The sequence below is a fragment of the Xyrauchen texanus genome, chromosome 30 (assembly GCF_025860055.1).
Source record: "Xyrauchen texanus isolate HMW12.3.18 chromosome 30, RBS_HiC_50CHRs, whole genome shotgun sequence".
NCBI lineage: Eukaryota > Metazoa > Chordata > Actinopteri > Cypriniformes > Catostomidae > Xyrauchen > Xyrauchen texanus.
Window position 1 is genome coordinate 37,259,717 of NC_068305.1, and position 26,839 is coordinate 37,286,555.

Below are 26,839 nucleotides of genomic sequence, written 5' to 3' on the forward strand. Positions count from 1 at the left end.
TCAATGCCTGATATAATTTTGATATATGTGATTTTGTGACAAGTTTATTGTACACTTTCATAAACCAGTTCAGATTCTTTGCTATTTGAGTGGGTAGTCCAGAGGAGTCTGAACCCCTCCTGCTTTTGGATTGGTGGAAAATGTGACACGTTTGATCTGGGTCCTTCAAATGTGCAGACTAGGATGCTTTGAAAGCATGCTGGTGTCAGTTGGTCGCGAGGACAGATCTTGAACTTGAAACGTACGTGAGAAGCGCAAAGACAATAATGAAGCCCTTTGGGCATTTGGTATATTTCCTGTCTCTTCTGCTGGTAGAGCCCTCTCAATCCTACGATCTTCAAAGTCCATCCTACATTTTAGCCCAAAGTTACGCACAAAGAAGAAATAATGCCTTTCCATACAGGACACTGAACCCAGCAGGTAGGTTTCTTTTCATTATGTCTTACTAGAAGATACTTTTACAGTGAAGAACATTTTAATAGTCAAGTCATCTTGATTGTTTAAATGTTTCATTTTTGCATAGTACCTTGAGCTGCATGTTTCATTATTTTCATACATGCACTACAGTTTAAATGGCACAAAAGTGATTTGTGCATTTTGTAACAGGAATAATGTCATTTCCAGTGAAGTGCAGTGCATTAAAATGCCATGAAAAATACATCCACGTTTAAACACTAAGTGCAAGAATGCTTAAAAAAGCACTTATGTGGCAACTGAGTGGCATGTATTTTAAAATGGTTTTACAATGAGGAACCACATGCCTCAAAGGGATAGTTCTCCCAAAAATGAAGATCTATGCTGTCATCACCCTCATATCATTCCAGACCCATATTACTTGTTTCTGTTGAACAAGATGTTAACCTTGTCTTTAGTAACCATTTGCTTCAATCTTGTTTTTTTTTTGTGTGTGTGTGTGTGTGTTTTTTTTTTCAATAAATCAAAGTAAATAGTTACTGAGGCGTACATCTCTGAACCGAACATTTTGTGTTCCAAGAAGTAAGTCATATGGGTTTGGAAACATGTGAGGGTGAGTAAAATTGATATCCACCTTTGGTTGAACTGTCCCTTTAAAACAACTGTTTTAATGACAAATTTAACTTGGCATAGTTAGGACATGTTTTTATTTTTATAAACACTTGCAAACAATGCCAGTTGTATTTGTTTGATTTTCTGTTTGGCTAATTTCCTTTTCCACTTAAACTTTCTGGTGGTCCATAGTGTCCCAGGGTAAATACTGGTTAAATGGACCTCATTACCCTTACAAACAGAGGATTTTCCCCCAGCTTATCCCAGTAGCTTCTCCGGGACCCACAGCTCCTTCTCAACCCAAAGTTTATGACTGGCTAAAAGGCATACCACCCCCAAAAGTGTATAATGCAAATAAAGAACATTCTACGTTTTTGGCACACAACCAGCTGAAAGGCGAATGGGTGCCAATAGTTTGCAGAAAATTTCAAGATCCAGAACAAACTGTTGTAGTCACAGGACAATCAAGAGAAGTTACAGACTTGTCAGCTGTGAATCCAGATGAAGCAATTGTAACACAGCAATCACATACAGGTCTTCAATCAATTATTCTTCAGGGGCATTCAACAACCAGCATGCCAAAAACAGTTGTTTCTGAAAAAGATTTCCACCCATCAAAGCCATCAATGACACATTCCTTGATCTCGGCAGCCTCACGATATTTGAATCTCTCATTGCCAGTGTTAACTCTGACAGCAAAGCTATACCCTCAGAAATCCATGCCCCAATCCTTGTCAACGTACATGTTTGTACACGATACATATTCGCAAGTCACCTCACCCCAATCCCTTCCATCCACTTCCATGACACCAGTGCCATATCTCCATAGTACCTTTCCTGAATCCCTTAGAACATCAACCCTGACACCAGAGCCATATCCTCAAACCTTACCTGAATCCCTGCCAACATCCACCTTGCCACCAGAGACCTATCCCCAAACAATTTCACCAAAGCCCTTGCCAAACTTTACCCATCCTCAAAGGAAATATCCTCAAAGAATGCCACCCAAATCTATGTCAACATCCACTCTAACACAAAAGTTATATCTACAAAGTACCCTACCTGAATCCCTGCTAACATCAACCCTGACACCAGAGACCTATCCCCAAAGCAATTCACCTCAACCCTCCCCAATGTTCACAAATAATCGAAGGCCATATCCTCAAAGAATCTCACCCAAAACCACTCTGACACAAAAGTCAAGTCTTCAGACCACCTCACCCCAATTCCCACAAATGTTCACCATGACAGAAGAACCATTACATAAAACCACCTCATCTAAATCAGAAGCACCTGACAGTATTATTGTCCACACCAAAAAAGGCATTGCAGGGTTGACAGGTATAATTCCATGAATACTCTGCTGCTTGTTTTAACCCTCCATCTCATATCATTAATATAAAAGTAGTAGGAAGCTTACAGTTCTTTGTTGCAAAGGTGAACTAAGAAAAATGACATTAAGGGTCCATTCATGTTAAATTAACTCACTAATCTGAAATGAAATGCAGCTTCACAGTAAAAGGCAAATACAGACTCTTTGGTAATTTTATAGGCTTCTGTCTTCAACACATTGGTTTTTAACACGCATGATAATTGCAATATTGAGCATACTAAAATCCTTTAGTTTGCTTTTAAAAGCAGGTCAAGGCCACCAAGATAGTTGTCCTACATGCCAGTTATTCAGCATAAAATGATTCCACACCATAGACCAATGGGCAAAGTATTTTAGTGTAGTACCACAATCCAACTAAAAATTACTACCTAGAACAAGACACTCAATTATTAGATATATTTGGACTTCTACATAATCAGATTTTCAATCAGGTTTCCAAAACCTTTCATTAGTTATCAGGAGAACTTGTTCCTCTAGCATTTGAAAGCGAATGGTGTGCTTTAAGGCCTGGGTATAATTCGTTTTTGTGCGCTCTGGATCGGCTCAGGCCCAGTTGACTGTGTTGCCTTTCAAAGTATTCTCTTCTAACTGCGAGGGAATATGAACACGTTTGATGAATGCCCAAAACAACTGCTTAGCGATTCTCTTTTAGTATAATCAATAGCAGGTGCATGCACCGATGATGCTCTCAGTTGAGGACTGTGTCCGCATGATGAGAAAATCTGGGCCATGTGCAGTCAGTCTGCACAGATTATGCTGAAGAACAAATTTGCATCATGCATACTGTGCATGAAGCAATCTGTAATGTGGACACCCAATGAATACTTTGGCCTTTACTCATGTCTACCATTCCATTGGGACAAACCAAAGATCTGCAAACACCATCATAACGCCAACACTAATTCTGGTTCTCAGTGTCTCACTAATCCTTTCATTCACTAATGCACCATTCATTATTATATCATATTGTCAATAAGCAACGAAACAAAGGGCTTAACATTCTCACTTAACTCTCAGCAACAGACTCCCAGTGTAGGAGCCGCCCATTGGACCTGGTCTTCATCATTGACAGCTCACGTAGTGTACGTCCAGGTGAGTTTGAGAAGGTCAAGATCTTCCTGGCTGACATGGTAGACACTCTTGATATCAGTCCCGAAGCTACACGTGTTGCTGTGGTGAACTATGCCAGCACGGTCATAATCGAGTTCCTGCTGAAACACCATCTTACAAAGGACACTATAAAGCAAGCCATCAACCGCATTGAGCCCTTGGCAGAAGGCACTATGACTGGAATGGCCATCAAGAAAGCCATGGACGAAGCCTTCACTGAAAATTCAGGAGCACGGCCGAAATCAAAGAACATCTCCAAAGTTGCCATAATTGTCACAGATGGACGTCCTCAGGACCAAGTAGAGGAGGTGTCAGCTGCAGCTCGGGCTTCAGGGATTGAAATCTATGCAATTGGAGTGGACAGGGCTGACATGCGGTCATTAAAGCTCATGGCCAGCAATCCACTTGAGGATCATGTGTTCTACGTGGAGACCTATGGTGTGATTGAGAAGCTCACATCGAAGTTCCGGGAAACGTTGTGCGGTAGGGTTGATGCAAAAAAGGGAGACAGGGCTGACAAGAGTTCTGTCCTTCCTTTTTACAGAATATATTTCAGTCCTTGGGAGTGAGTGATGATTCACTCTCTGGAAAACAGTTTGGCATGAATAGTAAATTTTAAATGTATAGCTTACATTAAAATATGTGTTACATCCCAATATGTATCGTGATCATGATGTGGCTTAATAGCTTCCAAGGTAATAGTCTTGTTTTCCAGAACTGTGAATTGTCAGATCATGAAACATTCTGAAGAATATCTTCAATATGAGAGTGCTGATAAATCCACTTATCATTCAAAGAAGCATTCTTTTATGTTTGGCTCTTTTGAATGCTTTGTATCAGCTAATATATGTGCTTTGCAACCTATTTATTGTACAATGAAAGTCTTTTAATAGAATGCTCTCAATGTCTCTTGTCAATGTCTTCACAGTCGTTTTAAGATTAGAGTACTTCAAGTGTGTTTTTCATAGAAACCTCAGATCTGTTGCAGAGAGCTTTGAATATTTGACTGTTTGTGGATCATTAAAATTGTTTGTCTTTTTCAGGAAAAGAGTCGATCTTGTTCATGGACATTAAAATTGCTCAATCAAGTGCTATGCTAGAAAAGTGCTTGCTAGCTACACCTGTATAAACAATTTGCTTAGTGCTGCAGCCAGCCAGTCACCAAACCATATCGAAATAAATGCTATTGAAGCATGCAGTTGCAAACTAAGGGCATAAAATATGCTTGACACAGACAATTTTATCACAGCAGAGCCAACAAAAGTCCCATAAAGTTTCTTTGTCTTTATGGGACTTTTTGTAGATCAAACCTTTTTGTGTGACCAACCTAGTCCCACTCGCCAAAATGAAACAAATACAGACAATTGCTTGCCCACAAACCTGCTTTTGCTAGTGTTAGCGTGGCCTCATAACTCCAGTTGAGTTTTAAAGCTTGTTCCAGGTATGGACCCCTGTGCCATGGGACACAACTGCGAGCACATATGTGTCAGCAGCGGCTCCTCTTTTTACTGCAAGTGTTGGAATGGCTATATTTTGAATGAAGACCAGAAAACATGTTCCTTAAGACATAAGAGCCAGCAGATTGTGCAAACTGCTTTCCATTAGATTTTGAAGACATACTTTAAACATATTGGATTTCCTTCAACAATTACTAATTTAAGCTGAGTGATAGAGAATGCTTACATTGCAACATTACTGTCTGCAATCATGTTTGACTAACCTGTTTAGCTAGCACTTGCTTGCAAGCTTTCTAGCATGTCTACATGTGTTCTGATAGTAGTACTTAATATCATATGATGTCAATCTTTGATTAATTTATCTTATTGTGTGTGCTAAGTTCCATGATGATGTAAGCTCTGTTCCAAAACCTTGTGTACTGCCTTGCTGTTTACTGCCTACATATGCCCAAATGACTGATGGTAGATCTCTCTACATAGGCAGTAACTCTGAGTGTCATATGGGAAACTTGACTCACAACTGATTCCAATGACTCTGATGTTAGCATGGTGCTAACTCAACAAAGTGATTTTTATTTAGATTAAATTATTGCATGCAATACTTACAGTAGGGATTGAAAAACAAGTATAATTATAAAAAATGTATCTTTATTCCGCCATCTTGGATGAATTTTTTCACTTGTCGCAATGCACCCTGCCATTGACTTCTTCGAGAAGGATACATTTGATACTGCCTCAGATTTTGGCCAAAATGAGGTATCTTAGAAGGCAGCGTAATGTTCCTACCTACCTTTTGGAACTGTATTCACATTTGAAGAATATGTCTGATGCCTTGTACTGTAGTGTAGGCAGCTCATTAGATTTGGGCAAATATATATAATTTAGCTGTGCGCAATATAGTGATTTTGTCCTACAATCCAGCTCACTAGTTGCCTGGTTCTTTTTTCTGTTCCAACCCATGCTAAATCACTGTTGAATAACCATGGACTTTCTTGTTCTTTCATGATGTTGCCTAAATATTACAGCAACAACATCAGTGTTTCTGTCACTTTAAGAGACAGATGACAAGCCATGTCAATTTTGCATTGCAGATGGGGTAAATTAGACGTGTAGGAAGCCATGTGGAAAACCTAACCTGAAAAATACATTCACACAAGACCCAGTGATCAAGTCGGATTAGGGTTAATCAATAGTGAACTATCCCTTTAAGAACTATTTCTAAAGATCTAATCATTTGCTAAATTCCATCAATAGTATAGAATTGGTTTATTACTTAGAAAGACCCAGCAAACATAGGAATGCTGTAATTGTTTTACATAAATGGTACAATAGACCTTATCTACAGTCACAAATCTTTGATTTTTTAAGAAAAACGAGGCTCTGAGGAATAGACTCTCTTCAATGGCACGCACAGTATAAAGCTGTATAAAGCTCAAAGATCCCATTTGATTGTCCATAACTCATGTTATCTGGAGTTTCTTTTTTTTTTATTGTCTTCTGAATGTACTTGGAAAGATATTTTTCAATGTTTTGTCTGCGTAACAACACTAAAATGGTTCAATCTGCAGTCCTGTAATATGGGTATGCCATTCTAAACCCAGCCCTCACAGCCTCTTTTTCAATCCCCTCAAAAATCGAAGATTGCGCTGCTGTGAATAAGGGTCTTTAATGGGCTACTGTGGACTCTCCTGATGACATTTTTGAGTCTCCAAAGCATGCAATGGGAATAAATACCAGATTCTTTTCTATATTTTTAAGGAAATTACTGTGCACAAATGTTGTGTTATGTGACATATGTGGCTTGTTCCAGATATGGATGCCTGTGAAATTGGACACAGCTGTCAACACATTTGTGTGAGCAATGGTAACTCCTATTACTGCAAATGTCACTCTGGATTTGTCTTGAACGAGGACAAGAAAACATGCTCCATTAGAGGTGCTGGTGCTTACGGCCATGGTAACAGTGTACGCAAGGGTGACCACAACAATAACCATGGTGGCAACGAAGATAGTAAAGGTACCGCTAGTAAGTTATATACTGTAAACAATCATAAATGGCCTCTTTCGTGCCATTTCATGATGTGAAATGATATCAAGCATCGCATGGATTAACTTGGAGCAATTATTTACTGATCACTTTGGAATTAGCCAATTTAGCAACAGTCCCTGTTGTCAGAGAAAGCTTTTGAGAATGAACAAAAATCTAGTGTTTAAGAAGTCACTGTGACAACTACTGGTTGCCGCTACGGCTTGTTTCAGGTGTGGATGCCTGTGTGTTGGGCCACGATTGTCAACACACTTGTGTCACCAGTGGTTCTTCATATTACTGCACATGTCCCCCTGGCTTTGTCTTGATGCTGGACAAGAGATCGTGCTTCAAAGCCATTGATGATGATGGCGATGGTAGTGCCAGTGAGTTTTCTGTAGTAGACCATCATAAATGGTACTGACTCATTTCATACCATTTTATGATAGGCATTTGGTTTCTGTAGCTGACTGTTCTGAAAGAGGATTATTTTAATATATAAGTTCCTTTCAGCTATGCCTCGTGTTCAATATCTTAAGGGCTCTACAATTTTAAACACAACTTATTACAGGTTTGGACCACTGTTCACTGGGTCATGATTGCGAACACATTTGCGTCAATGATGAGTCTTCATATCACTGTGAGTGCCAGCGTGGTTTTGCATTGCAGCAAGACAAGAAAACATGTTCTAAAACAAGTAAGAGCTCATAGGCAATCACTGTTCAACTATGGATACATTAACCATGTGTTTCCTGCAATGATGCACTTCACCACATGCTTTAATAGCACTTTCTGACATGGGGTGGTGGGAAATAACTGGTGGGCATTGAGCATGTTTTCATGCACAATCTTACACCAATTATGCTTAATAAGCCAACAAACATGTGTGGTCATGGAAACACCTTAAACAACTTTCCTTTATCAGGGTAATAAACAGTTTAAGCATAAACCGATTGACACAGGTAGATTTTTGCTCATTACCGCAATTTCCCCCATTCTTACTGGTTTTGCAGTGTTGTGCACATGACTGTACACATTTTCATGTCAACAGCGGAGAGTAACATTGTGATTTAAAAACAGTTTACTTGCGTTGTCAGAACATGCTCATTGCCCAACTTTCCAAAGTTGAATAGTTTTCTTGCAGAGGGGATTAAACCAGTTGCATTGTTGTCATGATGTTAACTTTTTTTTTAAGAGCTTTTGTATAAGCTAGTGCTTAAATATCTAGAGAATTATCTAGAGAATTCGTAAGCAACCAAAAATAAATTATAGTCATTCAAACTCTTTGGGGAGGTTTTTTTTAAACCTATACAAAACAAATCTATGCAGTGATCATAAGACAAATCCTCATCTGTCTGTGTCCATTGTAATTTCTTAGATGTTGAATCAGTTGAAACACTGATTCAACATCTATGTAAAACCTCCAGTACAATATGTAACACTCTCACAATGTTGCAAGAAATTAAAGACAACAACATTGCATAAGCTGTGTTACATTTCAGAAAACAACTTTCACTTTGGGGTTTGGGGTATATAGTTGGATTCATTATCACTCTTAACTGAATTAGTATGGTGCAAGGAATTTGTGTGATATTTGTTGTTTGAATGTGATATGAAGAGGTAAAGGTGGAGGTAATTCAGGACCCCTGCATGTGTGAGGCCCGACTAGCTTTCCAGAGGAAGACACAAACCTCCATCCAGGAACTCAATGCCAAACATATCCTTTCTGTTGATGGCACAAAGATAGCGCTTTGTGTCTGCAGTGTCAGTAACCCGGGTTTGTGTCCTGCATTGAAACCAGGAAGTAATAACATTTGCATGATCATTTACAGGCACGATTTGGAGATTCTGTTTTCCCCCTTAGATTCAATTTTTACTTCACTGATGGTGAGGTTTATGGTTGGGGTTTGGGGATAGACTTAATCAAATATGCATTCCTTTTCACTGTATCAAATAATTTTTAATTTTTTTTTAAATCCCTTTACAACTCCCTTTTGGCGCCCCTCTGTGGACAGTTCACATGTGCCTATAAGTTCAAAAACACTTTGCGCTTCAGCCACTGAGGGGCAGTGCTTTAAATTCCAGTAAGCACAGATTGAGTTTTGCTTAAGAATATTTAGCATACCATTGCCGAATTCACAAGAGATCATTTAAACAACTCTGCACCCCAAATGACACAATTTATGGAATGTTAATATAGTAAGAATTGTTTACCTTAACAGTCATTATACTTGCTACTCTCACAAGAAAGGTTGAGCAAATGGAAAACATGCTAGGACGCATGTAATTGTGCAATTCTTGGTAAGTGTTGACGGTGTGTAATGATTAAATACATTCAAAACACATCAGGTCTGAGTGATTTTTTTCTGTTCATCAGGGTCAACATTATCTGTGAGCTTACAGCAATTACACTTGAGTGGCTATGAGGCACTGGACAACAGGACAGCTTTCTTTCATCAACAAAGCAATATCACGGTGATCTCATGAACATCCTTACGGCTTTAAAATATCTGGAGCACAGTGGCTGATGTTCAAATGATGTGCCCATATTTTATAAATGCTGTTTTAGATCTGGTATTTAAAATATTAATAGATATTAACATTTAAGTCTTTAAAAAAAGAGGTGGAAAGAGGATGTGCCTTTGCTGCCCATGAATGTTTATTGGAAAATGTATCAGTCATGCATTTAAATGAGTAGTGGTCTTATATTGTATTCTGCTTAAGAGATTTAATTTAAATACACAAATTGTATGTTATATATCTATTGTAAACTATTTTGCTGTGTAATTGTGTAAGGTATTATTTCAATAGTTTAACTGTTTGTTTCACCTTATTTTAAATCTCAAACAACCTCAAAGAAATAAAAATTGTTATTTTTATTATTATTATTATTATTATTACCATATTATTATTGTTTAACCTCATGTAGTTATATAGTTAGTTCTTCAACCTCTAGTTGCATTGTCTGTAATCATTATGAATTATGTCAGTTATATGAATTAAAGTAAAACTAGTAACTTTTTTATTTAACTGTGTTTCCAAATCTATCTGTCTAGTTTGTAATGCATTACTTTCATAACTCAATATTTATAGTTCAATAGTTCAGGCATCCCTTACAAATCTTCACTGTGAGTATAGTCATTACACAGAATATAGATGGTAACAGGAAGATATTAAAATAAATTGAGCAATTGTCACACATTATACATTTCTGCATATACATGGTGAAATTATTTATTTTCACATATCCCAGCTAAGCTGGGGTCAGAGTGCAGGGTCAGCCATGATACGGCACCCCTGGAGCAGATCAAGGTTCAAGGGCCTTGCTCAAGGGCCCAACAGTGGTGTCTTGGTGGTGTTTGGGCTTGAACCCCTGACCTTCTGGTCAGTAACCCAGAGCCTTAACCGCTGAGCCACCACTGCATGTCTGCTACAACTATGAGACATGCCTAAATCAATATAGACCTTTAGTCTAGCCGTAGACCAAACATAATTATATAAGCATTGGTCAGAAGGACATTCTGCTATTCAATCCTAACCATATTCAAACCTCTTTAATCATCACACACACGCAGACAGACTGAGACAACAACTGAGTGTTTTCAATACTATATCAACTGATTTTTCTCCATCACCTGTTAAAACATACAGAGAGGTATTTATCTGGTTGCCAGGAAATGGAGTGATTGATACTCATCTGCCTGCTCAGTGCTTGCTTTGCTCAGGTTAGACTTCAATGTGGCATGTTAATTCTCACAGCAAACACCAATTTTTGGGTTGTATGGGTGCGCAGGGGTCTTCGAGGTCTCTCGCTGTCCTTTCAGTACAAAACTCCATCTGAACATACTGAAACGTGAGGTTCTAAAGTTCAGTGAGATGTGTGTAAAGGTGCACCAGGTGCCATTGGTGCACATCAAACAGTTCATTGCTAAAAAGCCTTGCTTCTATGATTGCAATGTGAGGCATTTGCAACCAGTTAGAAGTACACCTCAGCCAGTATTTTTACCATCAGAACCTCGATTAGCTCACTATATTTGATGGAAAATTATCTGTATTTCATATTCAAAGCACTCCGTGTGTGCATATTCTCATCGCCGGCTCCTGAAACCATTCAGTCAAACTCTGGGAGTCTGGGAGAAAGGAAAGTTTAGTAAAGATTTTCACATCACATCTTCAAAGGTACGCATGGAGCTGAGAAATTCCCCAGCAAATCATAAGAATATGCAGCATAAAAAATTTATTTTTAAACATTTTTGACATTCCCTGAGATCTTAGCGGGTGAATATATGTGCACCTTTGCTTTAGGTGAATTGTGAGAACACGTACAGTCTACTAGAAGTGTTTGCATGTGTACTAGATATCTTTTGTACATGTCATTTACAATTGATAGTAATAAATATGAATGCATGCAACAACCAAGAATGCAACCACATATTCAAGATTTGAGATGCTGGATTAAAGATAATTAATTATTTGATATTATTATTAATTAAATATCATTATTTGTGATTATTCAAAGAAGGGAAAATGCATGCACATTCAATATTTCTTCAAAAGTTGATAGATCATAGCATGAAGCGTTAAAAAGTAAAGAGATAGAGATATCAGTTATTTTATTTCCTGTTTAAATTCAATATAAAAATACCAACCTTTCAATCAAACTCATCTTTGTCAGGACCCTCTTATAATGTATTGTGATTATAAAGATTATTAATGTTTATATAATGTAAGCAAAAGTATGTATGTATGTGTGTGTGTGTGTGTGTGTGTGTGTGTGTGTGTGTGTGAGCGTGTATTTATCACTTTGTGGGGACCAAATGTCCCCATAAGGATAGTAAAACCTGAAATTTTTGACCTTGTGGGGACATTTTGTCGGTCCCCATGAGGAAAACAGCTTATAAATCATACTAAATTATGTTTTTTGAAAATGTAAAAATGCAGAAAGTTTTCTGTGAGGGTTAGGTTTAGGGGTAGGGTTAGGTTTAGGGGATAGAATATAAAGTTTGTACAGTATAAAAACCATTATGTCTATGGAAAGTCCCCATAAAACATGGAAACACAACATGAGTGTGTGTGTGTGTGTGTGTGTGTGTGTGTGTGTGTGTGTGTGTGTGTGTGTGTGTGTGTGTGTGAACGTGTATTTATCACTTTGTGGGGACCAAATGTCCCCATAAGGATAGTAAAACCCAACATTTTTGACCTTGTGCGGACATTTTGTCGGTCCCCATGAGGAAAACAGCTTATAAATCATACTAAATGATGTTTTTTGAAAATGTAAAAATGCAGAATGTTTTCTGTGAGGGTTAGGTTTAGGGGTAGGGTTAGGTTTAGGGGATAGAATATAAAGTTTGTACAGTATAAAAACCATTATGTCTATGGAAAGTCCCCATAAAACATGAAAACACAACATGTGTGTGTGTGTGTGTGTGTGTGTGTGTGTGTGTGTGTGTGTGTGTGTGTGTGTGTGTGTGTGTGTGTGTGTGTGTGTGTGATTTTAAGCTAAATGGCAATATTATGCATGATAACTCAGTTCTGACCAAAAAGTTTTTGTCTTTTTTTTTTTTTTTTTCACATTAAAATGGATGTCATCCAACTTGAAAATACAAACCTTCACATTTATTCTGTGTCTCACTGCAGTCTTCATCAATATTAGTTTAAAAATACTCAACTCATAACTGGGCACTCGTATTCACTAGTAGTACATCAAACATAAAATCTGATGGCAGCAGACCTACACTGATGAATATTAACTAACTTCCTCGCCTAACGTTCCCACCTCCTTGGGCGTTCCAGATAAGTTTTCCCTTAGGTATCCATACACATCCGGCAAGTCAGTAAGATTTAATTAATATACATGAGTGAATCTTTTGGCAGTTGAATATTAATATTCATGAGCCCAGCATAAATTCACCCGCTGGTACAAAAAGCACATGACGAGTTCAACAGTAAAGCTGCGCACACACTGCCAGCTACGTTGTCGCTGCATGTCGACAGTGGCTGGCGGTTAGGTCGCTAGTGGCCGCTGCAGTATATATTCCTCAGTACAATATTAAAATATCAAAAAGAGTAACAGATCATATATTTGTTTTTACAACAGAACTGATAGCCATATCATTAGCCTTACAAATTACAATGGATAGAAGAAAAGCAGCCTAATAATAGTGTGATATGTACAGACTCACAATCAGCTTTGCAAAGTTTAGAAAGTGGAACATCTTTAGCAAGACAAGATATTTTAAATGAAATATTACAGAAATTATATAGCATAAAGCACTTAGGTGTAAGGGTGAGTTTTTTGTGGGTGCCAGCCCATGTCGGAGTAGGGGAATGAGGAAGTTGATAAACTGGCTAAGAAGTCATTGAAAGATCCTGAGATCAACATTAGAGTAAAGATAAGTAAAGTGGAAATTAAGGGGCTGATTGGGACTGAAGTAAAAAAGAGGTGGCAGAGGATATGGGACAATGAAACAAGAGGAAGACATCTGTATAGTATACAAAGAAATGTGGGGTGGAAAGAACAACTGTTAATAATAGGAAAAAGGATATGATAATGACAAGATTACGTATTGGACATACAACATTAAATCAAAGTTTACATAAAATAGGTAAACATGAAAGTGGTAATTGCGATAAATGTGGAGATCCAGAAACAGTAAATCATATATTACTAGAATGTATAGCATACAATAGAGAAAGACTTGAATTAATCCAGTCACTAAAGGATAGGGGTGTAAGCAATTACTCACTTAAGGAAATATTATGAGAAGGAACAGATTATATATATAATACATGAGAAAGTATTACAAATTTTAAATGATACTGATCTGGTAAAAAAGATATAATTATTATTATTATAGCTATACATATTTTTATTTATTTTTTTAAACTAGTGTATTCGACCAAGTAGTACTCCATACTCCAATCCAGTAGGTGGCGGACAATGCACCTTTAAGTTGGTTTACCAACCGCCATTTAAACAATAAAAGAAGAAGAAAGAAGTAGGTCGCTAGTGGTGTGTATGGAGAGCCAACGATCGCCGTCGCTCGTGTTGCCGGAAGTCGCCGTCGCTCGTGTTGCCGGAAGTCGCCAGCTCTCATTGAAAATTAATGGTATGAGGTCGTTTTGTCGCTGCGTTTCGCTAAAAACCGCAAACGAGCAGAGGAATTATACACACAGTTTATCGAGTCAGGTATTAGTGATGGTTTTGTGTGAATAGCTTCAATGGCTGGTAAACTGCCATAGACTGTAAAATCTATGTAAACAAACCAGAAGATCTGATAAAACGTCAATAAGGCACTATAATGGTTCGTCGTGGGATTATTTAATAAATAATAAATGTGTGTTTTCACAAATAAAATTGTGTTTATTTATTTCAGACAGTGTAATGCTCATGATTTGGCCATCGATTATACAGTAATATCAGAGGGCAGGTAAAGTATCTAAGCGATTGGGATTACACTTCAGCTATCCAGAACATCAGACAGTTTGAAGTGCCACTTTATAACAGAGGATTAATATGTTACAGATTACAGCATGCGTGTGTGTTTTACGGTTACATTTTTAAGTAGCTAAATATGAAGTCATTTAAAGTACTTTTAGGCAGGGTCTGCAGCCAAAAAAAAAAACATTCAAAGCTGAAGACAGTAACATTTATTCCCAGACAAGCCAAATCATTCTCTGTAAAAGGGAGAGTTCACCCAAAAATAAAAATTCTCTCATTATTTACTCACCCTCATGCCATCCCAGATATGTATGAATTTCTTTCTTCTGCTGAACACAAATGAAGATATTTGGAAGAATATTTCAGATCTGTAGGTCGACGCAATGTCAGTGAATGGCTATCAAAAAATGTAAGCTCCAAAAGCGCATAAAGGTAGCATAAAAGTAATCCCTAAGACTCCAGTGGTTAAATCTATACCTTCAGAAGTGATATGATAGGTGTGGGTGAGAAACAGATAAATATTTAAAAGTTCAAAATAATGTTGATTACCACAAAAATACATTTTGACTCGTCCATCCTTTTCTTTAAAAAATAAATAAAATAAAAAGCTAAATTAAGTCACAATGAGGAACTTACAATGGAAGAGAATGCGGCCAATTTTTGGAGGGTTTATAAAGGCAAAAATTTGAAGCTTATGATTTTATGAAAGCGTACATTAATTCATCTGTTAAAACTCATCTATTATTTGAGCTGTAAAGTTGCTTAATTTCTCAGTTTTACAGTCATGTTAGGTTTTGTTGACATCACATTGTCATTGCAATGAAGTTGTAAATGTGGCTATAACTTCACACAGAAAGGTTTGGAAGTGATTTTATCACAAAAATATCTTGTTTAACACACATATTTTTTTATGTCTTATGGCTATACTTTTTAAACGGTGAGTATTTTAGTTAAAAAATTTGCCCCATTCACTTCCATTGTAAGAGCCGAACTGTAACTCAGATTTGTGCTTTTTTTTTTTTTTAAAGGAGGGACGTGTGTAATTTCTGCGCTACTAGTGGCACCAAACGGGATTACAAAAATAAGTTTTCAAACAACTTTTGCCAACATCACTCATCACACTCTCTGATCCCCTATGAACAAATAGGACATACTGAATAAAAGGTGATAAATTAACGTCGTAATAAACAGGACCACTATAACAAACACGCCAGACAGAAAGCGTTGCAGAGGAATCGGCTCGTCCGATAACATCGATGGATTGAACGGTAGCTGGTGTGCGGGGAATCCAGAACAAAGGGTAGGATAGTTCTTAGTAACTAGTAAGCTTATCAATACATATTAAATGTATTTTACGAATTTATCTGAAGGTATTGATTCGAAAGTAATGAGCTAACTTGTGTGGCAATACCACAGTGTAGCTTGCCTTTTGCGAAGCAACACGGCAAGAACCGAACCCCAAAAATTCCCTCAAAGTCCTCCTCATAAATGTTTACTCTGGTTTTACTCCGTTCTTTGTGATTTTGCAAGACTTCGAATTTGTTTCCTCTGAAAAACGTCTGCCATGGACATTCATATTCTCCCGGTTGGATAGTTTTCTACACGTAGCCACGACCCAAACTCACGCTATAGGTTTAGATAGAAGGGGATGGGTGGAGCTGAGCGGGCCGCTCAAAATATAAACCTCAATGATTTTATAGTGCCTGGGATGCTCAGTGTTTACACGTTTGTGGGAGGTAAAGCCACCAATGGCTTCCTTATAGTTGTCAATGAACAATAAACTGGGATATTAGAATGTATTTTTACAACAAAAAAATTACACACTTCACCGTTAAGTCATTTTTTACGACCAATTTCCACTTTCAATTTCACAATATTCTTTTGTTTTTGGCGATTCATATTCTTCATGCATATCGCCACCTACTGGGCAGGGAGAAAACAATATTGTAAAAAAGATCTGCTTATTACCCACACCTATCATATCGCTTCTGAAGACATGGATTTAACCACTTGGGTCTTATGAATTACTTTTATGCTGTCTTTGTGTTTTTGGAGCTTCAAAATTTTGCCACCCATTCACTTGTATTGTGAGGACCAACAGACTAAAAATCTTTGTGTTCAGTAGAAGACAGAAAGTCATACTTATTTGAGATGGCATGAGGGTGAGTAAATGATGATAGCATTTTTATTTTGGGGTGAACTATCCCTTTAAAGCTTTCTACCTGTCAATCTCTTGTGTTCCCCTAGAGGGTGCTGCTTGACAGCGCCACAAAAGTTTTTGTACCACTCTGAATAAGTGCTCATAAATCAGTTATTTCATCATTACAGTTTTGTTTTGTTTAGTTTTCCACAAAAGGCTTTTTCAAGGATGTGGAGAGTGACTTTCGAAGAGCCCTAGAGCTGAAACATAATTTTAAAGATGCTAAAAAAAGTTTACGTCAGACTTTTGGACAGTGAGAAGTTGAAGAGATGATACTGATCAAAATGTAATAAAAAAGAAAGTCATTGAAATGTTTCACAACTGGAATATTTTTCTTTCTTTTATTATATTTTTGGTGAATTAATGTATCATTTTTGTGTTTTAATTAATGTTAAGGTTTACCTGTTGTTTCAATACAAAATTATACAAATACAAAATGTTCCTGATCAAAGTGCATTTGATTATGCAGAGTATAACAAAAGGGATAGTTCACCCAAAAATGAAAATTCTGTCATAATTTACACACCCTCATATTGTTCCATACCTGTATCACAATTATTAAAAGGCGGTGTTAGGCAGTATGTTAGCCTCAGTCATCATTCACCTCCATTGCATTGTAAAATAAAGTTTTTTTAATTGACAAATCCTTATAATAGTCTTTCACAATTGTTGTGGCAAAACAAAAAGCATGTTTTTCAAAATGAGAATACAAAAATCAAAAGGAGTGGTCATTTTTCAGTAACAGGTGGTGCATTAATTAGTCTTTATAAATTGTTTAAAATTGGTATTTCCCTTGTATTAATGCTGCTTCAAAATTGCTTTTTTCCTTATCATGGAATGTAATTCTTATATTATAGTGAATTCCACAATTACAAAACCATTCACCACTAAACCAGACAGGTGTGGAGTCATTCAGTTTATGTGTGCTATTTAATTTGTAATATTCTGCAACAACTTAAAATGCTCAAAATTCCTTTGACCTTTTTAGTTGCAGATAGTGTCTATGGTGTTTTTAGCACTGATAACTGACAGGGTTTTACTTCCATTCAGTAAACTTCTAAATCCATTCCTCCACGCTAAATACGACAATTCCATAGTTAACTCATTACACCTGCTCTTTAGTTGATGACTCGCATCACCTGTGCACAAGAGTTGGTCTCTATATACAATTCCTTTCAGAGAGCCGTTTGAAGAGTTAAGACTATTACGTTGAGCTTTAAGTTGTGGTGGTTTCTGTAGCTCTCAACTATCTGAAAACAGTAAAGCCTGTTTTTGAGCAAGGATGTCATGGCTTCTTGGGACTTGGTGTGTTTTATATATTATTGTGGTTTAACTTTTATTTTTTTAAACTGTTTAAAATGATAGTTCACTCACTCTGTTGTTCTCACTGCATGTCTGCCCAACATCTTTTTCTACTCCACAAAAGAAATTATGACTTGATGGGTAACTTACAATTATTTTTAAGGGGGGAAGAGAATCTCTTTAAAGTTGTGTGTGGTGTGTTTTTTTTTTTTTTTTTTTTTTTTTTCTTCCCTTCTCTTTCAGTACTTCATGGCTGTTGATGGTTGCTGTTTTGGCACATATTTTCAATGTGGTATCACCACAGAAATACTTGCAGGTTGTGACGCAACAGAGGAACTTCAAAGCATTGCCACAGAATTTCAACCCGAGTAAGTTTTTGTGCGTGTGTTAATTGTGCAATGTGGTCTACAATAATTGTTAGCATTCCCATTCATCTCAATGGCCGTTGTGTGGCTGGTGCATACAGCTTCAGAAATATGCCATTTGACTTCTCTTAATGGGTAGTCCTGCATGCAAGCTCTTGTGGCAATTGCCTGAGCCATAAATGCTGGCTGAGTCTAGAAGTCAACAGTCTGGCTGGAAAAGTATTGCGGGAGTCCTGTTACTAATGTTTTGTTTATGGCTATGTGTGCAGTTTCTGGGGGACTCCAAATAAGCAAATGCAGTGTATTAATGTTGCATCTAGCACAAGACTTTCCCATGCTGGACCGTTGTTCTAGACATGACCATAAATGCCATGTGACTAATTACTCTAAAGTCAAAATTGATGTGACAACGCTGTTTGGCTTATGCTGTCACAACATTCACACTACCAAGCCCTTTGCTAGTGACTACTGAGCTGTGATGTCAAAGTTATCAGACAAGGAAAAATCAACTTCATGTTTTGACCAGCTCTCCAAGAATAGGTCACTGGCAAAACATCTACTTTACTTTTTTTTTTTTTGTTTTTACTGTTTTTGAAGGATCCCAAAGCAGCAATAACCACTGCACTTTTAATAAATTTTTTACTTTTAACTCTCTTGACCATAAGAGGACTTAAATGTTATTCCCCACTCTTGCAGCTCTCATTTCTGTTGGGTGGTTTCTATGTTGCTTGTAAGAATTGTTGGAATACACTGCCATTTTGAATGGCTGGCAATGGAGAAAGTGTTTTGCCCCCAGAATAATGTAGTTTCAATATCTACCAGCAGGGGCTCACTGAATTATGCTAATCTGCCTAAATTTGACCCCTTGGTGTCCTTCACTTGGTATACTTCAGTCTTTGAATAATCATTTGGTTAACTTTTCCCGTTTCCCTGAAATTTATTTCAGGAACAGGCCTGATTACGGAGTGTCTGGGAAGTGTTATGAGGCTGACTGTAGATAAATCTCTAGCTTTTGGAAGTCAGATTGAATTTGATGCCATCAGTAAGTTGCCTACAATAGCTCTATCACACATATAGATGGTTGTGATCAAGCTCTTGAGTCAAGTCTTAAGTGTGGCCTTTTCTTTTCAGATGGCTCTCAGGTTCTACCACTAACAACTCCCCTGGCAGTTAAATGTGGCTTCAGTGTAGAATCTGATCCCTGGGGTAAAACCAGAGTCCTTGTATCTCTCCTGAATTGTTTTGCAAAAAATGAGGTAATTAACTTTTTGGCTTTAAAATGGTCTTCTGTTGTCCTTCTCTTCAGTTGTGCTTTTCTGCTTTCAGGATGATAGCGAGTTTGATCTGAACATGCGTGTCCGGGTACGTGGTATAAACAAAGCAGAGCAAGATGTCTTTGAGGTGGAAAAGACCTGTACCTACAACCAATGGGCCCCCCGTGAAATTCTTTGCGATCGGAATTATATGGAGGTAAAACCTTGAATGCTTGTGTTTTGGTTCCTGTCACTTTTGTGACATTAATAACTAAACCTGAAGGAGCTTTTATTTATATTTTTCCCCCATGGATTTGTTTCTAGGTTTCTGTCAATCGATTGCCTGGGGAGATTACTGCCTTGAAAAGACAACCAAGGATGGCCAAAGAACAAACGTTTGACCAGTGGACCGATACTGTTTCAGAGGTAAATGGGTTTAGTTTATTTTGTGCATGGAGCTTGAACTAACATGCACTCCCCACCACCTTCCAGGCCATAACCTCCAGATACAACATCTGGAGAATGGTGTTTTTCACTCCTAAACAAAAAGCCATGGTGTTGGAGGATGCCCTAAATACAGGGTATGGTATAACAACAACCAGGTCTCGGCTGGTGCTACGAAGCGGTTATGACATGCCTGAGACCTATGTGGAAAATGTGAGTGAAGTAAACCGTGGAACGTACTTGTTGGAATGTACGCCCCAATCGTTTGACCACACTAACCTTTGTGCTTCTACAGGTGAATGGAGTTCCTATGAAGGTGATTAGGGTAACCACCTACTTCAAGAAACAATGGTCTGTAACCATGTTGGATACAGTTGCTGCATGTCCAACTGGTACGTATAACACCAGTTACTTGTGATGCAATGTCCTTGTTTAATCTGGCTAATTATACTGGCTAATTTACAGGTGGGGTTGTTTTTACGGATGAACTCATCACCTGGAATTTTCCTCTCGTCACTCCTCTAATGAGTTCTACTGAAAACAAAATCATTGGGATGGTCATGGGAATAGATGGAAAGCAGATTGACTCTGCACAAATGGCTGACAGAGGCTATAGTTTGACAACTACAGACACTTTTATTGTTATGACTCTACCTGTTGGTGGACAAGATGGCTACTACAAGGTTTGATTTCTAACATGGTTTTTGAGAGGTTTAAAGCAGGGCTTTTCAGTTTCAATTCCTGGCAGGCACATTTTTCTCTCCAATCCTAATTAAATGCATCTGAACAAGTTAACCAAGGTCTTTAGTATTTCTTCTAGCAGGTGTTTAAAGTGCAGGGTTTGAACAACACTCTGCAGGACATGGCCCTCTAGTGATTTAAATTGAATAGCCCTAGTTTAAAGTGTTTGGCTGAAACTTAATTTATCCCTTGTTGCAGAGTCATTGTGTAAATGACCAGTACCACATCAGATACACCATTGAGCCAATGCTGGAGTTATTTTGGAGTGAGGGTGGCTTTGATGCAACCAGATACAAAGTCCTCTTCCCCATCAAGACTCCCTTTATGCCTAGACCACCCCAATCTGTTGACTGTAAGTGTTGTGGGTACTTTGGCATTTTGGTGATGTGTAATTTCTGCACCATTGGGGGCAGAGAACATAATAATAATAATAATAATAATTTTTTTTGTGCTGGACAAGCAAGTTCATCCCAAACTTGCACCATTGGTTAAGTCAATGCTATTGCTATGCCCAACCCCCTCAATCTGCTCAGGACTATTCTGTATGGTGTTGCTAGTGGTGCAGAAATTACTCTTTAACCAAGACATTTTTATGGCTTTCTACTTATTTTGAATTTTCATACCCTTATAGACACTGCTGTAGATCAAAAGGTGTTTGATGTACTTTTGGGTACTTTCCTTTATGATGTTGAGTTGGTGAACATCACCTTTTCCACTGGAGTCCTAACAGTGGTGGAGGCCAATGCAAGGGGCTTCAATGTACAGGAGCAACGCTTTCAAAATGGCTCCAAGACATTCAGACTTCAAGTGTCCTTCTCTGATCCTGTTGTTGTGACAAATGTAAGTGTAGAAGTAACTTGTGTTTTATTATCTTTATTACTGCTTCTGATAGGTTTACATTTTCATTGCAGCAAGTTGATCTGGTCGTTACGGTCTACACCCTTCCCCTCATTTACAGTTTTCTGATCCTGCCTGAGTACACTCCTTTTTCCTACTCCACATCTTTTAAAGCAACTCTTCAAGATGTCAGTAAGTGTTCACAGGGTCTGAAAGGTATAATATAAACTATAATTAAGTATTTAACCTCACAGCTGCCCCCTCCCCCAGTTCTCCCAACTGTGAGTGGAGCCTGTGATAAGGAAAAGTTCCACATCATGATTTCATTTGGAAATATGGGCAAGAACTTTAATATTATGCTGGGCACACGTGACCTGACACCAGAGCGGAGCGTGGACTATGATGTGAAGGAGAACGGCACACACATGATCTTGGCAGTGCCTTTCCTAGCAGTTGATGTAGCATTTGAGGTACAACTTCTCTTAATCCATCTAGCCTCCCTTGTTCACTGCTGGGCAATCCAGCTTAAACTGATGGCTGGTTTCTATCTGGGCCATGTTGGTCATAACTTGTTGACTAGCTACCTTGTTCCAATACATGGGTATCATAAACCTGGATTTTCCAGCAGGATGCTTAATGAAGTTTAAGTCTGTTCGAGTGGGGAAAATACGCAAGCAAATCTTAAAAAAATTACACAATAAATGAAGGCAAATATTTTTTTTTTTATATATATATATATATATATATATATATAGCTAGCTCATATTTTAATGCATGGTATATAAAAAAAACTAATTTGCTTAAACCGCAACGGCAAGTCATTAGTTGAAGAATGGCATTGCTGAGTCATTGGTTTACAGTTTGTTGACATGCCCCTTCCTCATACAATCTAGAATTTAGAGTTTCCCCACTAGCAAGTGACTTTGTGCTCTGAACTCGTAATAACTGTATTTTTCGACTCTACTTGAAGGGCACATTAATGCATGTCTTTACTTTGTAGCTAATGTACCCATCGTCCTTGAGGGCACGGCTTGATGTGTTACTATGGGAGCCTACCAACAAATGGAGCCTCAGTGACTTCTCCTTGGCCTGCAACTTTCCCATGACAATGACTGGTATATTCTTGGGCACAGTACCTTACATTTAATTGTTAATTCTGGTCTTGCATTCCATCCTGCCTTATGCTTGTTTTGGCACTAAAGTAGTAAAAATTGGGGGTGGGGAGACATAAGGCCAAGAGGAAAAGGTCTTTTTGATTTTTGGCCTCTTCCAGAGTGTTTCAGCAATGGGTCCATGTCAGCACTTGCAGTAAAGGTACAGTCCGTATCCCAACTTGTCCCTCGTCAACTTACCCTGAGAGATCCCAAGTGCAAACCCAAATTCAGCAACGACCGCTTTGCCTACTTCTCTTTTGATGCAAACAGTTGTGGAACCACTAGAACGGTATGGCGGTGACTACATTTTAAAGTTTACTTATGCAACAAGTTTTCAACACTTGACACTTTCTCCCTCAGTTCTATGATGGAGTTATGATGTATCAGAATGAAATCTCTTTGGGTGATGAACCTCCAATTTCCCAGCAGGCTATTAAAGGTGTATCTATTCCTTTTGTTCCAGAGTACAGGTGAGATGAAATGCCATTTTATAAATCTGTAATGGCATAACCAATTAGTGGGTAACTTTTTACAATGCTTTCTCTTCTCTCCCCCCAATTCACAGAGTTACTGTGTCCTGCTTTTATACTGTAAATGATACCCAGACAATTGCATTCTTCACCAACCCGAGAGAAAGTGATCCTCTCCCTGAGACTGGTTTTGGGGAGCTGCAAGTCCTACTGAGACTTGCCTTGGGTATGCTAACATGCTGTTATTTACGATATAAGGCCAAAAGCATGTGGACAGTATTAATCTGGTATTTGGTCCTCTGTAATCGCTTCCACTCTTCTGGGAAGTCTTTCTAATATGTTTGAGCAAATCTCCACAGCCATGTTCCCATTGAGACCCCATATCATCAGTAAGGTCTGGCACTGAAGTTGGTCCATGGGGTCTGGCTTGTAGTTGGCATTTCGGTTCATCATAAAGGTATTCAGGTCTAGACTTTATGCAGACCGGTCCACACCAAACCTGTTATTGGTGTCCACATACCTCTTGGTCGTGTAGTGTTTTTGATCTTGTAGCATGAATTTGTGGCCAGATTGCAGGAGTACCCACACTGATCTGTTCCGAGGCAAATGCTTTTGGCTAACTCCAAGCAAAAAAGCTGCCCTACAACTTGATGAAAGTACATAAAATTAGAATGGTATTCTTTTGCTTGATGCTTTCTGCAAACTCTTTAGTGGTGCAAGTATGGTGTTGCTCTCTACCATTCCCCCTAAAACATAACTGCCTCCAGTAAATTTTGGCCATTTTTGCTTTTTCTCTTTCCACCCAGATGGCTCTTATAAAGATTTCTATGTAGAACAGGATTTCCCAGTTGGACGGTTACTAAGAAAACCTCTGTTCTTTGAGGTGGCACTGCTTCAGTCCACTGATCCTCGGATAGAGCTCGTCTTGGAGGACTGTTGGGCTACTCTGAAAGAAGACCGCAACTCTGCTCCAAGATGGGATTTAATTGTAGACGGGTAATGCTTTTTCTATATAAGCTGCTGTGATGAGCACTCACTTTGACTCTGATTTGATTCCCCATTAGTGTAAATTTTAAAACCAATGTTTGTCAAATTTTTCTTTGATCTCAACAGCTGTGTGAATCTGGTTGACCATTATGAAACCGTTTTCCATCCTGTAAGTCCTGATGGGGTTCAGTTTCCATCTCACATTAAACGATTTGAAGTAAAGATGTTCGCTTTTGTGCAGGACAACATCGTCCTCAAAAATCAGGTAATTTACTTTTTAGATTATATTAAATTTAATTTAAATGGTTTTATTTACTTCATATTATAATATTCCCAGATCGTGGTACACTGTGATGCTCTGCTTTGTGATGTCAATCAGACTGATGGACTCTGCAAGAAACTATGTCCTTCTCCCATTCCTTTAAAAACTGCAAGGAAAGGTATGCAACCTCCTACACACACTCCTTATTACAGTGATTGCTAGGCAGTGGTCTTTGAAAGGGTTGTTTCACCCAAAAATTTAAATTCTCATTTACTTGCAATTGTAATTTACATAATGCAGTCGAAGATGTGTTGGACAAAACACAAACTAAGATTTTTAGAAGTATATCTCTGCTCTGTAGGTCCATCCAATGCAGGTGAATGGTGGCAAGACCTTTTGAAGCTCCAAAAAGCAGATAAAGGCAGCATTAAAGTAATCCTTAGACTCCAGTAGGTTAATCTGTGTCATCTGAAGCGATCTAATTGGTTTTGGGAAAGAACGGGCCAAAATGCAACTTTACTTTAAATCTTGACAGCCATCATTTCAAGCTGTACACTTCCCATAGCACGATCTAGTGTTCTGCACATCCACAAAGTTCAAGGGTGTGTAATCGAGCTTTAAATCCTTATCGTGCCTAGAGATTAAAGTGCCAAGATGTACTGCGAAAAGGAGTTATATTTTGGTCCGTTCTCACCCAAAACCGAATGGATCATTCTTCAAGATATTGATTAAACCAATGGAGTTGAATGGGTTCCTTTTTTATTTTGCCTTTCTGCTTTTAATGGGCACCATTGTATTGCCTGGACCAACAGAACTGAAATTAAGATCTTCGTTTGTGTTCTGATTAAGCGTCGCACACCTGAGATGGCAAGAGGGTGATTTTATGAATAAGAATCTTATTTTTGGGTGAACAATCTCTTTACAATCCCAACATTTATGCAATTTATCTGAAATTTTAACCACTATGTACAGACTTTTAAATCTGGTTTACATTTAATGGAAACGAATTGGGTGGTCTAATGTGCACACTCTGTGTCTCTATAATTTGAGTTTACAACTTATTCATTTTCAGCCTGACTAGCATTTATTTCCTTCACTAAATCCCAATTCTGTTTAAATTTGCCCCCTCTTCTACCATCCCATGTCAAGTACGAAGAGATGCAGATCATGACCAATTCCAGAGAGCACAGCTGTCATCGGGAAAAATACTGTTGTCTAGCTCCTAGTCCATTTTGGTTCTCAATCTGAATAAAGTACCCTTTAAGCCTCTTATCTTGGTATGTTCCTGGGTTATTTGTGTTCTGCAGTATCTTAAGTATGCTTTAGACAAGCTCCAACACTTATCCTTCACACTGGCAAGAAAATTGAACTGGTTGAATAATGATCAAAATATTTATTTTCTTCTCTTCATTGCATGTTAAGAGTGCAGGTCTTATCTTTTGAAGTGTGCTGGGTGCCAGACTAGATTGATATAAAACTGGTTCGTAGCATTTAGTGAAGTAGATGGGGGAATAAAGGCTTTGAGAAATGGACTGAAAAAAGGAAGTCCTAGTCAAAGCAGTCTAAAACCACCATTCACCCTCCCTTAAACCTCAGACACCACTCTGATATCTGCCTGCATTGTATGTCCACATCTTGGCTATTCACAAATGCAAATTGGTAAAACAAACATTAGCTGTTAAGAACAGCAATTTTCTTCCTGTAGACTTGAATGACTGCACATGCTAGGAATTTGTTTTCCCTACTATTAAAATATGACTTGGGCAGATAATAACTAGCAAGGTGCTGGGGCCAATTTTCATTTGGGGCATCCCAGCCAATGATCTTTTAGATTCTTATGTAGCGGAGATCTACGCAATCATTTTCATTTAATTGTTTAAATGCCTATTTACAGTCAGATTAAATTCAAACACAGATATGGACAAGAAACCACTGAACAGCCACTGTTCTTAAAGAGACACTACTATTGTTGTGCCTCTGTGTCGTCATGCACAGTGAGCCACGTGATCAGATGTGTGGCTTGACTGTCTGAAGCGGAGGCAACAGAAACTTGTCGTCCACCACCCGTATTGATTAACCATGCCACCACGAGGACCTAGTAATTAGCTGGAATTGGGCATTCCAAAATTGGGGATAATAAATGAAATGACCTATGCATGGGTTTGGTGAAACTTCAAAGAGTTCAGGCAGTTCTAGCTCATTCTGCCATCCCTTTTCTAACTCATCAGTGTTCCATTCAGAAGTGATCATCCCTATACCCCATTTAAAACTTTAAGACAAGTCAATAGGGTAACATTTTGTCTCGACAGATCTAGTTAAATCTGTACTTTTGTACCACACAAAATCAAAAGCTCTATAGAAATGTATGACT

General features: G+C 38.1%; 3 protein-coding genes across 3 annotated transcripts; all 3 read left to right on the forward strand.

The window, feature by feature from the left end:
• The first annotated feature begins 266 nt into the window (after positions 1-266).
• On the forward strand, positions 267-9,803 carry LOC127624395 (matrilin-3-like). Its single transcript, XM_052099208.1, has 8 exons — positions 267-420; positions 3,437-4,012; positions 6,797-7,012; positions 7,246-7,398; positions 7,584-7,709; positions 8,631-8,729; positions 9,244-9,313; positions 9,390-9,803. The coding sequence occupies exons 1-7, from the start codon at positions 267-269 to the stop codon at positions 9,297-9,299; spliced, it is 1,380 nt and encodes a 459-aa protein (XP_051955168.1). The 3' UTR covers positions 9,300-9,313; positions 9,390-9,803.
• A 3,820-nt stretch (positions 9,804-13,623) lies between these two features.
• LOC127623953 (tetratricopeptide repeat protein 32-like) lies at positions 13,624-16,910 on the forward strand. Its single transcript, XM_052098527.1, has 4 exons — positions 13,624-13,632; positions 14,129-14,196; positions 14,427-14,537; positions 16,805-16,910. The coding sequence occupies exons 1-4, from the start codon at positions 13,624-13,626 to the stop codon at positions 16,908-16,910; spliced, it is 294 nt and encodes a 97-aa protein (XP_051954487.1).
• A 1,287-nt stretch (positions 16,911-18,197) lies between these two features.
• LOC127624209 (uncharacterized) lies at positions 18,198-25,735 on the forward strand. The gene is made up of 20 exons (XM_052098926.1): positions 18,198-18,323; positions 19,267-19,362; positions 19,452-19,576; positions 19,647-19,790; positions 19,898-19,999; positions 20,066-20,230; positions 20,313-20,409; positions 20,483-20,700; positions 20,957-21,110; positions 21,390-21,598; positions 21,670-21,787; positions 21,866-22,065; positions 22,596-22,710; positions 22,869-23,038; positions 23,110-23,219; positions 23,315-23,445; positions 24,026-24,215; positions 24,333-24,471; positions 24,544-24,646; positions 25,618-25,735. The coding sequence occupies exons 1-20, from the start codon at positions 18,215-18,217 to the stop codon at positions 25,692-25,694; spliced, it is 2,772 nt and encodes a 923-aa protein (XP_051954886.1). The 5' UTR covers positions 18,198-18,214; the 3' UTR covers positions 25,695-25,735.
• The last annotated feature ends 1,104 nt before the right edge of the window (positions 25,736-26,839 follow it).

What these genes read in the sequence shown, in the direction of transcription:
- LOC127624209 (XM_052098926.1), top strand. Translation starts at nt 18,215, where the DNA reads ATGGTTGCTGTTTTGGCACATATTTTCAATGTGGTATCACCACAGAAA. An exon ending in GCGATCGGAATTATATGGAG is followed by an intron (nt 19,791 to 19,897) that starts GTAAAACCTTGA and finishes ATTTGTTTCTAG; the next exon opens with GTTTCTGTCAATCGATTGCC. An exon ending in GGACCGATACTGTTTCAGAG is followed by an intron (nt 20,000 to 20,065) that starts GTAAATGGGTTT and finishes ACCACCTTCCAG; the next exon opens with GCCATAACCTCCAGATACAA.
- LOC127623953 (XM_052098527.1), top strand. An exon ending in TTATACACACAGTTTATCGA is followed by an intron (nt 14,197 to 14,426) that starts GTCAGGTATTAG and finishes TCGATTATACAG; the next exon opens with TAATATCAGAGGGCAGGTAA. An exon ending in AGAGGATTAATATGTTACAG is followed by an intron (nt 14,538 to 16,804) that starts ATTACAGCATGC and finishes TTAGTTTTCCAC; the next exon opens with AAAAGGCTTTTTCAAGGATG.
- LOC127624395 (XM_052099208.1), top strand. Translation starts at nt 267, where the DNA reads ATGAAGCCCTTTGGGCATTTGGTATATTTCCTGTCTCTTCTGCTGGTA. An exon ending in CAGGACACTGAACCCAGCAG is followed by an intron (nt 421 to 3,436) that starts GTAGGTTTCTTT and finishes CTTAACTCTCAG; the next exon opens with CAACAGACTCCCAGTGTAGG. An exon ending in TGATGGCGATGGTAGTGCCA is followed by an intron (nt 7,399 to 7,583) that starts GTGAGTTTTCTG and finishes AACTTATTACAG; the next exon opens with GTTTGGACCACTGTTCACTG.